This window comes from Phyllopteryx taeniolatus, chromosome 14, assembly GCF_024500385.1.
Source record: "Phyllopteryx taeniolatus isolate TA_2022b chromosome 14, UOR_Ptae_1.2, whole genome shotgun sequence".
Taxonomy (NCBI): domain Eukaryota; kingdom Metazoa; phylum Chordata; class Actinopteri; order Syngnathiformes; family Syngnathidae; genus Phyllopteryx; species Phyllopteryx taeniolatus.
In genome coordinates, this window is record NC_084515.1 from 1212957 (window position 1) to 1226565 (window position 13609).

Consider the following 13609-nt stretch of genomic DNA (forward strand, 5'->3'; position numbering starts at 1 on the left):
CGGTCTACTTTATTTTATTTTACGAGATGCGTCACTTTTAATGTGAAGGTGTTTAGTTAGGTCTTTCCGACTGATGTGTTTTGCCACCATGTTTGTTACGAAGCATTTAATTTTTAATTGTTTAAATAACTGCTGTACAAAAAGGTTAGTGTCGTCGTCAGGTTCAGTCTACTTTATTTAATTTTAAGTGCTGTGTAGCATTTAATCTGAAGCCATTTAGTTGGGTCTTTCAGATTTATGTTGTGTTTTGGCTAGGGATGTTCGACATGACTTTTTTTTTCAGACTGATACCAGTACAAGTATTTACTCTTGAGTACTCACCAACAAAGAGTGTAGATACCGCTCATACTTTAGATACATACAATTTCAATTAACACAATGACAGATAATAGATAACAAAAACCTCTTTCTTTCGGATGCACATGATGACTAGCCGATGCCTCAAACCGCCGCAGTGCGGCGACAACTAGTGGTGAGGAGGACTTACTCGATTTTTAGGAATTAAGTATGGGTGGCTGGTAACGACAGCCTTCACGAGTACACGATAGCTTGAAATAAGGCTGCTATTGGGACGACACTGATACCTGGTATTGGTACTCGCCCATGCCTAGATTTGGCATCAAGTTTTCTCTCTTTTTTTACAAAGCATTTCATGTTTAATTGTTAAAAAAATTGTCTACTCGTTTAGTTCAGTCTACTTTTTGTTTTACGTCATGTGATGACAAACGGTCTTTCTGAATGACGTTCCGTTGTGCCGTTTCTTTTTTTCAGTTTGCTAGAAAGCTTTTCATTTTTGTTAAAATAACTATTGAAAATAGAAATTATCCACATCCATTTTCCGTACTGCTTACCCTAACGCGGGTTACAGGCATTCTGGAGCCTATCCCAGTCAACTTCGGGCGAGAGGCGAGGTACACCTTGAACTGGTCGCCAGCCAATCGATTAGTTGGCGGTTAATTCTTCCCTTTGTCTATCAAGGACATATGGTCAAATAATCGCAATCGCAATTCATAACATGATGAGCGACATATTCAGCCACCCACACTATACTACTAGCACTACCAAAAAAAAAAAACAACAACAATTTTTTAATTAAAAAAATAAATAAACTTTCCTGACATGCCATCTTCCCAGCCAAAAAGCAAGCAAAACAGTTCAAGCGAGGCAGCTTTTGGCCATGTAATTCAAGAACATGACCTAAAGAGACCAAAATACCAAGTGTGGACACTCATTTACCGTCCAGAAATAAGACTGTGTCACATTTTCCTAACAGAAGCAGACTAAAAAGTGATGGCAGAACTCCTGTACATCCTTGACTTGAACCCTGCACAATAACGATCCTCCCCAGCCGGGGTGACTGATTTAGCTTCACTGTATGCAGCTGTGATTGGACAAACAGCTCAAGTGTTGTACTTGTCAAAGCAGACGCTCCAGCAAACACACACCACTTGCTCCAGTCAAAAAGCACATTGGCATTTTGACACTATGGCAGGCTATCAGCAGCTGGGCCGGGCTACGATGGACAAGCCCGGTTCAGGCCATGCCTGAGGGGCGCAGCCTGCATGTCTGCTATCATTAGGACGCCTCAACTCAGCGTAGACAATACTCTTCATGTCAACACTGGAGTTAAAAGTCTTGACATTTTTTAAAGAGGTACATCTCAATAAATTAGAAGAGTCAAAAGCTTAATTTAGTTAGGCAGCTCAAAAAGTTAAAACATATCAAGATGCGTTATACACACTCAGAGTGAAATAGGTCATGATTTTTTTCAGTACATATGTATATGTATTATTTTGAGGATTATAGCTTACAGCAAACAAAAACGCCAAAATCACCATATCTAGGAACTAGAATATTACATAATCAAGAAATAATTATATTTAATGTAGAAATTAGGTGTAGAAATTAGAAATTTGCCCTCTGAAAATTATTTTGTGTTCAAAGGTCCCATATTTTGGCTATTTATACCTCTATAGAGTAACACTCTAACATGGACTTGGTAGAAAAGTGACAATTTCATTTATTTAAAAAAAAATAAAAATAAAAAAAATAAAAAAACACAACCTTGGTTTTGTCATACGAGTGTCCAGAAAAGGCCAGCTACTTCTGTTTAACCCAGTTTTGTATACGCTTTGTCCATATTTAGCGAAGACCGCCCCCTTTCCTCTGATTGGTTGCCTCATTGTAGAAGACCCACTTGTTCGAGCACAAGTGTTTGTTATGTGGCTCGGGAGCAGAGAGGGAAGGCAGAGATCTTCGCTGGAGACGTAGATAAGCTCGAGAAATTCGAATGACCTGATTTAAGGCCAGTCGGCAGAAAAACGTCTGGAGCTCGGGAATGCGTGGACGATTTTAATTTATATTTTACATGTTCACTGAGGCACCATGGAGCCAATATTAGATACAAAATACGACAAAAAGTTGGGTTTGGAAAAATATGGCACCTTTAATGAATCCGTATAATGTTTGAGTACTGAAACAAATGAACTTTTCTATCATATTGTAATTTATTGAGATGTGCATCTATTTTAATTCTAGTGAGGCACTGATTTAATGACACTCATTTAAAAGCATTTAAGATGAAGATAGGCAATTTACAAAGCACCAAAGTCCACAAAAATAACTTTAAGGCACCTAATGTTTAACCACCATTTCACAGAATGACGCCAGAAGGCCATTAAAAACAATGCAGGAAATACATGTGCATAAAAAAATAAAAAAATATACAAATATCTCCAAACTGTGATTTCCTTGCTTTGTCTAATATATATATAAAAAATAACTTTTTTAAAAAGGTAAACAGTCTTGAGAAATGTCCTGGTATCCAAACTCTTCTCTATTGTGATCAAAATACTTAAAACCTGTGTCAGAAAAAAATTAAATTGAATAAAATAGTCTATTTCAGCTGGATTATAAAATAATTTATCCATGGAAAAAAAAATCATCAAGGTGCTTTGGATTTAAAGGAAATATATGATCCAGTGTCACATGACGAGGGACCTGGTTGTGACTATCCCTGAAAGGTGTGCAACAAAACAATAAATTGAAGCACAGACCGCTTACTTTAGTTGTATTATAACTCGAGGTGGGACTCTAAAAAAATATCAAGTTAATTAGAGGGTTTGTAATCTTCAATAATGGAATTTTAATCGTATAAGAATATTTGTCCTAAAAAGCAACATGGTTTAATTTAAATGGATTTTAGGGAACGACTGAATCAAATAATTGACACAGGAATATTAACTCTGGAAAAATGAATTTAATTGCATTTCAATACCAAACAATAGAAAAACTAATAGAAAACAGTGACACACCTAAATTTCAGCGGCCGAAACAACAGGTTTACTGCTGTTAACCCATAGCTTTGCCGCAGCCGACGCACGAGCTTGTCCACTTCATAGTTAAGAAATGTTTTCCTATAACAAGCAATGGCCATTGGGCTTTGCTGACTATGTGGTTGAATTGACTGTGACGTCACTCTTTCACATACAGCCTACCAGAGATGGGAGGACTTGAGTCAATTGACTTAACTCATGTCGACTCGAGTTGCCAGTTTTGACTTGTGACTTGTTTGGCAAATACTTCAGAAAGACTTGACTTGAGTTTTGACTTGGTAGCAAAGAGACTTGACTTTGACTTGAACCACATGATTTGACAAGTAGTCTCATTTTGAGTTGGAAATCTGCCTTTTAACTCATGCACTGCCATTGACGACTGTTGCATTCAAGTATCCATGTTACAATGGAGGACAGGGAGTGAATTAAGACGGTTTGCCTTTATTTTATTTTTTTTTTAAATAATGTTTTTTCGGGGGTGGGTGGGGGGGGGGTCTTTTGCACCCACCTGGCAAAACAGTCTGTGTTGTTGTGCACTTGTCGGTGTGAAGTAACCACCTGCATGAACAATGATGGATGGAGCACCAAAGATAACAAAATTTGGATTCAAGGATTATGTTGTCGGCGGCACGGTGTCCGACTGGTTAGCGCGTCAGCCTCACAGTTCTGAGGACCGGGGTTCAATCACCGGCCCCGCCTGTGTGGAGTTCGCATGTTTTCCCCGTGCCTGCGTGGGTTTTCTCCGGGCAGTTGCCCGTAGGTTTGACTGTGACTGCGAATGGTTGTTTGTTTGTATGTGCCCTGCGATTGGCTGGCAACTAGTTCAGGGTGTGCCCCGCCTCCTGCCCGATGATAACAGGGATAGGCTCCAGCACGCCCGCGACCCTAGTGAGGAGAAGCGGCTCAGAAAATTTTGTTGTCGATGAAGTCTGCAAAAAAGAGGATGGCAACCTGCATGTCTTGCAACTCGCACACTAAAGACAACAACAACGACGTCGAACTTCATCTGTCACTCCAAAACACAAAAAGACAGTTAAGATAATTTAACAGTTTAGCCAGCTCGTCAAACATTAAGTTTCAGAGACAGGTTTGGGACGATTAAAAATAAAATTAGGTGATTTTGAATGTTTTAGTACAGCTAAGTAACGTAACTAGGGGGGTACGGTTTCTGATAATTGTCCGAACCTTTCATTTCGGTTCATAGGCACGCAAAAGTATCTTTTTTCTCTCTCTCATGCACTCTAGATCAGAAAGTAGCACCTAAAATATGCCAACCGCAGAATGCAGAAGAAGTGAAGCAACGCTGCTTGCGTTGGAGATAAAATTTAATTAATTAATTTGTAAAAAAGGTGAGGAGACGTTTCCAGGCATGACTAAAGAGTCGGCACGAGAAGATGCCAGGTGGTTATAGGTCTGCATTACGATCATAAAAATGTTGACAAAAGTGCGTTCCACTATTAGTAAGTAGAGTACAAATTGTGAGTAGCTATGTGCGAGTATAATTTACACACTACTGAACGTGTTCATTGACGTTTCACCATTAAAATGTTACCTGTTGTGTTAGTTCCGTGATTGAGCTGTCTGCACTATATTTTTTAAATTGAGACACAGCATAACACAACATAACCTCTAATCTTTTGACAATTGTCCAGAGCCAGTACTCTAAATACATTTACAAACCCAACTGAGTGTTTTAATTAGAAGACACAGGAGGAATGCAGATTTTGTTCACATTACTTTTTTTTTTTTGAAGGATTGCAACGTTTTTATGTCATGTATTATTTCCTTAATTATGAATCTCTTTCATGCTTCATTAGCCCATTAGGTACACATCTAATTATATATGATCAACAGGAAACAGTCTCATCTTTTGCTTAATTGTTCTCTTAAGAACCGTAGGAGTTACACGGCTCTCATTACAAAGTACACAGAATAGCTTGTTCAGGAATAAAGTTCAGTTAAATTGAGTTTGAAATACAACTTTAAAACAATTCAGTGCAATAAATTCAATCAATCATAATCTTAGTCGTTGTCCATATAACTTTTATAAGATGTGAATACTTTTTTACTATTTTTTATATTATATTATATATATATATATATATATATATATATATATGAGACGAATATTCAGCGATTGAATTTACTGGTGGGCGGCACGGCGGACGACTGGTTAGCACATCTGCCTCACAGTTCTGAGGACCGGGTCCAAAACCCAGCCTCGCCTGTGTGGAGTTTGCATGATCTCCCCGTTCCTCCTTGGGTTTTCTCCGGGCACTTTGGTTTCCTCCCACATCCCAAAAACATGTGTGGTAGGTTGACTGCAGATTCTAAATTGCCCTTAGGGCTGAATGTGTGCGCGAATGGTTGTTTGTTTCTATTTGCCCTGCGATTGGCTGGCGACCAGTTCAGGGTGTACTCTCGCCCAAAGATTACTGGGATAGCACCAGTACTCCAGCACGCCCACGACCCTAGTGACGATAAGCGGAACGGAAGATGAATGAATGAATTTACTGGTAATTAAATGGACCAAAATGCTTCAAAGGCATAAAAAATATGTTTTTAAAAAATTACAAAGAGTGTATTTTGGTTGGATTCAAAAGAAATTTTCTATTAATCGCCAAAGGCAGGTTCGATTTACAGGTAGCCATATAGATCCTGCGTCACGTGACAGGGGACCTGCGTCAAAAAGCAAACGATTCCTCATACGTCACCCGGTAATATAGATCGATATAATCACCTTTTCACTACTTTTTATTTTTGGAGGGACACATTATACATTAATTTCACTAAAAATATAAGTTATTAGGTGAAGTAGCTTTCATTAAATAATTGTTGAGACCGGTAAAGCTTAGCCCAAAGGCCGGCTAGTAGCTTACTGTTTTAGCCACCATCAAATGAAAGACCCCTTACCATTTACAATCGGTTGGCATTCAGCATTAGCCAACCTTTATGTTGTTTATTGTACATTTGTTTCCAAATGCGCTGTGTGGTAAGTGGCTAACTATCTGGCACCGTGTTGGGAACCTTTGTTGACTGACAGCTGGTTGGTTAGCCGGGGCTAATTTAGCCAAAAATGGGCCGACATTTAGGGGGTGACACACAGCCGACAATATGGACCGAATCTCGGATATAAACGTTGAAATCCCGGTGACAGTTCCCCGGGCGCCGGTTGTCTCGAGGGTCAAGCTTCGCAGCTAACAACTAAAGGATAACTTACCGTAAAGCTGCGAGACAATTAAAATGGCGTTCTGACTTGAGCCCGGGGGCCCGGTTAATAGGTAAAACAAAAGCCACCGTCGATTGTGTCTGACTCACCGAGATGATAACGGTGTCTTCCCCTTGGAATTTGGGAATGTATCGGTCTCCTCTGGTCACCTCGGAGCTGTTGAGAGGCCTAAAACGGCACATCACTTTGATGGTGCACTCCGCCGGGTCGGCCATCTTCCACCACCGCGGTGCTGCCTTCAAACGTCGGGGGGAGTTGAACGCTCAGATTTCGACAAATAATGAAAAAACAATCTATCCTGGCGAGCGAGGCCCCCCCTCCTCGGTTCAGTGGGAAAAGGGTTCTACCGCGTCGGGGCCTTGGAGACAAGCGGGCTTGTTTTTGCTCTCATTCAGTCCCCCACGACTGTTAGGAAGCCATGACACCGGTGGATGAGCCTTGGCTGTTGGCTGTTGGCTGCCTGGCCACCACCTCGCCTCCGCCCCCGCCTCGCCTCGCCCCGCCTGTGTGGGTGCGGATCCCCATGACATCACAACCTCCTGTCGATGCTCTTACAGTATTGTTGAATCTATATTTAACATAATTGTAAGCTTTAACATATTGTTAAATGAAGATTGTTTGAAAAAAAAGTATTCTTGGTGTGAAGAAAAAAAGAATCAAAATTTTGTACCCGAAATAAAAAAGGTTAAAATTGTATTAAATGCTAAAAATGTAATAAAATGAAAAAATAATCTATATAAAGTATTAACTATTCCGTTTAATTAAAAAAAAACTGTAGAAACGACATTATAAATTAAATAGTAAAATAAGTGTAAAACTATATTAAAAATAAATATACAAATAATTTGAATTCCTAAAATGAATAATATACATGAAATAGTAAGTAGTATACAATGACACAGTATAAAGTAAAATATCCATCCATCCATTCTCTACCGCTTATCCGGGTCGGGTCGCGGGGGCAGTAGCTTCAGCAGGGACGCCCAGACTTCCCTCTCCCCAGCCACTTCATCCAGCTCTTCCGGGGGGATCCCGAGGCGTTCCCAGGCCAGCCGAAGGATGTAGTCTCTCCAGCGTGTCCTGGGTCGTCCCCGGGGTCTCCTCCCGGTGGGACATGCCCGGAACACCTCACCAGGGAGGCGTCCGGGAGGCATCCGAATCAGATGCCCCAGCCACCTCATCTGGCTCCTCTCAATGCGGAGGAGCAGCGGCTCTACTCTGAGATCCTCCCGGATGACCGAGCTTCTCACCATATCTCTAAGGGAGAGCCCGGACACCCTGCGGAGGAAACTCATTTCGGCCGCTTGTATCCGGGATCTTGTTCTTTCGGTCACGACCCACAGCTCATGACCATAGGTGAGGGTAGGAACGAAGATCGACCGGTAAATTGAGAGCTTCGCCTTTCGGCTTAGCTCTTTCTTTACCACAACGGACCGATACAAAGTCCGCATCACTGCAGACGCTGCACCGATCCGCCTGTCGATCTCCCGTTCCATTCTTCCCTCACTCGTGAACAAGACCCCAAGATACTTGAATTCCTCCACTTGGGGCAGGATCTCATCCCTGACCTGGAGATGGCATGCCACCCTTTCCCGACTGAGGACCATGGTCTCAGATTTGGAGGTGCTGATTCTCATCCCAGCTGCTTCACACTCGGCTGCGAACTGCTCCAATGAGAGTTGGAGGTCACGGCTTGATGAAGCCAACAGAACCACATCATCTGCAAAAAGCAGAGATGCAATACTGAGGCCACCAAACCGGACCCCCTCTACGCCTCGGCTGCACCTAGAAATTCTGTCCATAAAAGTTATGAACAGAATCGGCGACAAAGGGCAGCCTTGGCGGAGTCCAACCCTCACCGGGAACGAGTCCGACTTACTGCCGGATATGCGGACCAAACTCTGACTCCGGTCGTACAGGGACCGAACAGCCCGTATCAGGGGGTTCGGTACCCCATACTCCCGAAGCACTCTCCACAGGACTCCCCGAGGGACACGGTCGAACGCCTTCTCCAAGTCCACAAAACACATGTAGACTGGTTGGGCGAACTCCCATGCACCCTCGAGGACCCTGCCGAGGGTATAGAGCTGGTCCACTGTTCCACGGCCAGGACGAAAACCACACTGCTCCTCCTGAATCTGAGATTCGACTTCCCGACGGACCCTCCTCTCCAGCACCCCTGAATAGACCTTACCAGGGAGGCTGAGCAGTGTTCCCCTGTAGTTGGAACACACCCTCCGGTCCCCCTTCTTAAAAAGGGGGACCACCACCCCAGTCTGCCAATCCAGGGGCACTGTCCCCGATGTCCACGCGATGTTGCAGAGGCGTGTCAACCAGGACAGCCCCACAACATCCAGAGCCTTTAGGAACTCCGGGCGAATCTCATCCACCCCCGGGGCCCTGCCACCGAGGAGCTTTTTAACTACCTCGGTGACCTCAAACCCAGAGATAGGAGAGCCCGCCTCAGAGAACCCACACTCTGCTTCCCCATGGGAAGGCGTGTCGGTGGAATTGAGGAGGTCTTCGAAGTATTCTCCCCACCGACTCACAACGTCCCGAGTCGAGGTCAGCAGCACCCCATCCCCACTATACACAGTGTTGGTGGTGCACTGCTTTCCTCTCCTGAGACGTCGGATGGTGGACCAGAATTTCCTCGAAGCCGTCCGGAAGTCTTTCTCCATGGCCTCACCGAACTCCTCCAATGCCCGGGTTTTTGCTTCAGCGACCACCAGAGCTGCATTCCGCTTGGCCAGCCGGTACCCATCAGCTGCCTCAGGAGTCCCACAGGCCAAAAAGGCCCGATAGGACTCCTTCTTCAGCTTGACGGCATCCCTCACCGTTGGTGTCCACCAACGGGTTCGGGGATTGCCGCCACGACAGGCACCGACCACCTTACGGCCACAGCTCCGGTCGGCCGCCTCAGCAATGGAGGCGCGGAACATGGTCCACTCGGACTCGATGTCCCCCGCTTCCCCCGGAACATGAGCAAAGTTCTGTCGGAGGTGGGAGTTGAAACTCCTTCTGACAGGGGATTCTGCCAGACATTCCCAGCAGACCCTCATAATACGTTTGGGCATGCCACGTCGGACCGGCATCTTCCCCCACCATCGGAGCCAACTCACCACCAGGTGGTGATCAGTTGACAGCTCCGCCCCTCTCTTCAGCCGAGTGTCCAAGACATGCGGCCGCAAGTCCGACGACACGACCACAAAGTCGATCATCGAACTGCGACCTAGGGTGTCCTGGTGCCAAGTGCACGTGTGGACACCCTTATGCTTGAACATGGTGTTCGTTATGGACAATCCGTGACGAGCACAGAAGTCCAATAACAGAACACCGCTCGGGTTCTGATCGGGGGGGGCCGTTCCTCCCAATCGCGCCCTTCCAGGTCTCACTGTCATTGCCCACGTGAGCATTGAAGTCCCCCAACAGAACAATGGAGTCCCCAGCGGGAGCGCTCTCCAGCACCCCCTCCAAGGACTCCAAAAAGGGTGGGTACTCTGAACTGCTGTTTGGTGCATAGGCACAAACAACAGTCAGGACCCGTCCCCCCACCCGAAGGCGGAGGGAGGCTACCCTCTCGTCCACCGGGGTTAACCCCAACGTACAGGCGCCGAGCCGGCGGGCAATAAGTATACCCACACCTGCTCGGCGCCTCTCACCATGGGCAACTCCAGAGTGGAAGAGAGTCCAACCCCTCTCGAGAGGACTGGTACCAGAGCCCAAGGTGTGTGTGGAGGCGAGTCCGACTATATCGAGTCGGAACTTCTCGACCTCACACACCAGCTCGGGCTCCTTCCATGCCAGAGAGGTGACATTCCACGTCCCTAGAGCCAGCTTCTGTAGCCGGGGATCGGATCGCCAAGGTCCCCGCCTTCGGCCACCGCCCAGCTCACACTGCACCCGACCCCTATGGCCCCTCCCACAGGTGGTGAGCCCATGGGAAGGGGGACCCACGTTACCCTTTCGGGCTGTGCCCGGCCGGGCCCCATGGGTGCAGGCCCGGCCACCAGGCGCTCGCCTTCGAGCCCCACCACCAGGCCTGGCTCCAGTGGGGGGCCCCGGTGGCCCGCATCCGGGCAAGGGAAAACGAAGTCCATTGTTTGTCGTCATCATTAGGGGTCTTTGAGCTGTGCTTTGTCTGGTCCCTCACCTAGGACCTGTTTGTCATGGGTGACCCTGCCAGGGGCATAAAGCCCCAGACAACTTAGCTCCTAGGATCACTGGGACACACAAACCCCTCCACCACGACAAGGTGACGGCTCAAGGAGGGGCAAAGTAAAATATAAGTAAGTAAAAATTATTTTAAAATATAAATACAAACAGCCCGATAGGGTAATGTGGGTCCCTCTTCCCATGGGCTCACCACCTTTGGGAGGGGCCATAGGGGTCGGGTGCAGTGTGAGCTGGGCGGTGGCCAAAGACAGGGACCTTGGCGATCCGGCTGGCTCGAGGTACGTCGAATGTCACCGCTCTGGCAGAGAAGGAGTCCGAGCTGGTGTGTGAAGTCTAGAAGTTCTGACTGGATATAGTCCGGCTTGCCTCCACACACAGCTTGGACTCTCTTTCACTCTGGAGTTGCCCACAGTGAGAGTTGCCAAGTAGGTGTAGATATACTTATTGCCCCACGCCTCAGCGCCTGTACATTGGGGTAGGGTAGCCTCCCTCCGCCTTCGGGTGGGGGGACGGTTCCTGACTGTTGTTTGTGCCTATGCACCAACAGCAGTTCAGAGTACCCACCCTTTTTGAAATCCTTGGAAGGGGTGCTGGAGAGAGCTCCTGCTGGGGACTCCATCTTTCTGCTGGGAGACTTCAATGCTCACGTAGGTAATGACAGTGAGACCTGGAAGAGCGTGATTGGGAGGAACACCAATGGGACTCCTGTGGCAGTTGATGGGTACCGGCTGGCCAAGTGGAACGCAGCTTTGGGGGTCACTGAGGCAAAAACTCGAGGGTGGGAGGAGTTCAGTGATGCCATGAAGAACGACTTCCGGACGGCTACGAGGAAATTCTTGTCCACCATCCAGCGTCTCGGGAGGGGGAAGCATTGCACCATCAACACTGTGTATAGTGGGGATGGCGGTGGTTGGCTGGGGGGGTGGCTTCGGGTCCTTGCGGCTTCCTCCGGGTGGCTGGTTTTCGGGGCGCCTCGGTGGGGTCCCTTAGTGTGTGACGTGTTCCGTCCACTGGGCTGCTCTCGGTGGACTCCTGGGCCTGACCCCGCCTCTCGATTGAGTGGGTGGGGTCCTCAGCCCCCGCGATGCAGGCACAGGTATGACAGGACACTTATGACGGTCATTGTTATGCGAAACGGTGTCAATTCATTTGCATGTGTCCACAGACACACACCCCTGGGACTTATTCACTCCGTGCGGGGCCACTCACTCAGTGCGACAAATAACTTATGACTGTGTAAATTTCTTGGGTATCCCCTCACTCACACTCTGGTCCAAAAGACCTTTATAATTTACATAACCACTCCCACCACTTTTCAGTTGTACACCCGGGTTCACGACCCTTGTCTTGCATGCTTCCCCTCCTGTCCTTGTTCTGTCCTATCTTGTCCTGTCCTTCCCTTGCAGGGTGTAGCACTACTGCTCCATATAAAACTCATATCTAATGTGTCATTGTTCTAGGTATACAGTGGGTACGGAAAATATTCAGACCCCCTTACATTTTTCACTCTTTGTTATATTACAGCCATTTGTTAAAATCATTTAAGTTCATTTTTTCCTCATTAATGTAAACACAGCTCCCCATATTGACAGAAAAAAACAGAATTGTTGAAATTTTTGCAGAATTATTAAAAAAGAAAAACTGAAATATCAAACAGCCTGAAGGACCCCAAGATGGTGAGAAATAAGAGTCTCTGGTCTGATGAGACCAAGATAGAACTTTTTGGCCTTAATTCTAGGTGGTATGTGTGGAGAAAACCAGGCACTGCTCGTCACCTGTCCAATACAGTCCCAACAGTGAAGCATGGTGGTGGCACCTGTGGGGGTGTTTTTCAGCTACAGGCACAGGACGACTGGCTGCAATCGAAGGTAAGATAAATGTGGCCAACTACAGGGATATCCTGGACGAAAACCTTCTCCAGAGTGCTCAGAACCTCAGACTGGGCTGAAGGTTCACCTTCCAACAAGACAATGACCTGAAGCAGACAGCTAAAATAACGAAGGAGTGGCTTCACAACAACTCCGTGACTGTTCTTGAATGGCCCAGCCAGTGCCCTGACTGGAACCTAATTGAGCATCTCTGGAGAAACCTGAAAATGGCTGTCCACCAATGTTCACCATCCAACCTCACAGAATTGGAGAGGGTCTGTAAGGAGGAATGGCAGAGGATCCCCAAATCCAGGTGTGAAAAACTTGTTGTATCATTCCCAAAAAAACTCATGGCTGTATTAGCTCAAAAGGGTGCTTCTACTAAATACTGAGCAAAGGGTCTGAATACTAATGGCTGTTTGATATTTCAGTTTTTCTTTTTTAATCATTCTGCAAAAATTTCAATTTCTGTCAATATGGGGTGCTGTGTGTACATTAATGACGAAAAAAATGAACTTAAATGATTTTAGCAAATACCTGCAATATAACAACAAAATTTAAGGGGGTCTGAATACTTTCCGTAGCCAGTGTATAATTATTTACTTCCCTCATCTTGTTTACAGCTAGTGCTTTGTCTGTTGTCTTCTTTTCTCACTCCCCTCTAGAAACCTTGTTCTGTTTGACTGAAAGACTTTGATTCTCAATAAATCCATCCATCCATCCATTTTCTGAGCCGCTTCTCCTCACTAGGGTCGCGGGCGTGCTGGAGCCTATCCCAGCTGTCATCGGGCAGGAGGCGGGGTACACCCTGAACTGGTTGCCAGCCAATCGCAGGGCACATAGGAACAAACAACCATTCACACTCACAGTCATGCCTACGGGCAATTTAGAGTCTCCAATTCATGCATGTTTTTGGGATGTGGGAGGAAACCGGAGTACCCGGAGAAAACCCACGCAGGCACGGGGAGAACATGCAAACTCCACACAGGCGGGGCCGGGGA

At 46.3% G+C, this 13609-nt stretch overlaps 1 protein-coding gene across 2 annotated transcripts in view; it reads right to left on the reverse strand.

Moving 5' to 3' along the window:
* Window positions 1-7037, reverse strand: part of LOC133488866 (kinesin-1 heavy chain) — a 56199-nt gene extending 49162 nt beyond the window's left edge. For both annotated transcript variants that reach the window (XM_061797334.1, XM_061797333.1), the window contains exon 1: window positions 6654-7037. In XM_061797334.1, the coding sequence (XP_061653318.1) occupies window positions 6654-6779 (126 nt within the window). In that variant the 5' untranslated portion in view covers window positions 6780-7037. The remainder of the gene's footprint in view (window positions 1-6653) is intronic.
* Window positions 7038-13609: the final 6572 nt, after the last annotated feature.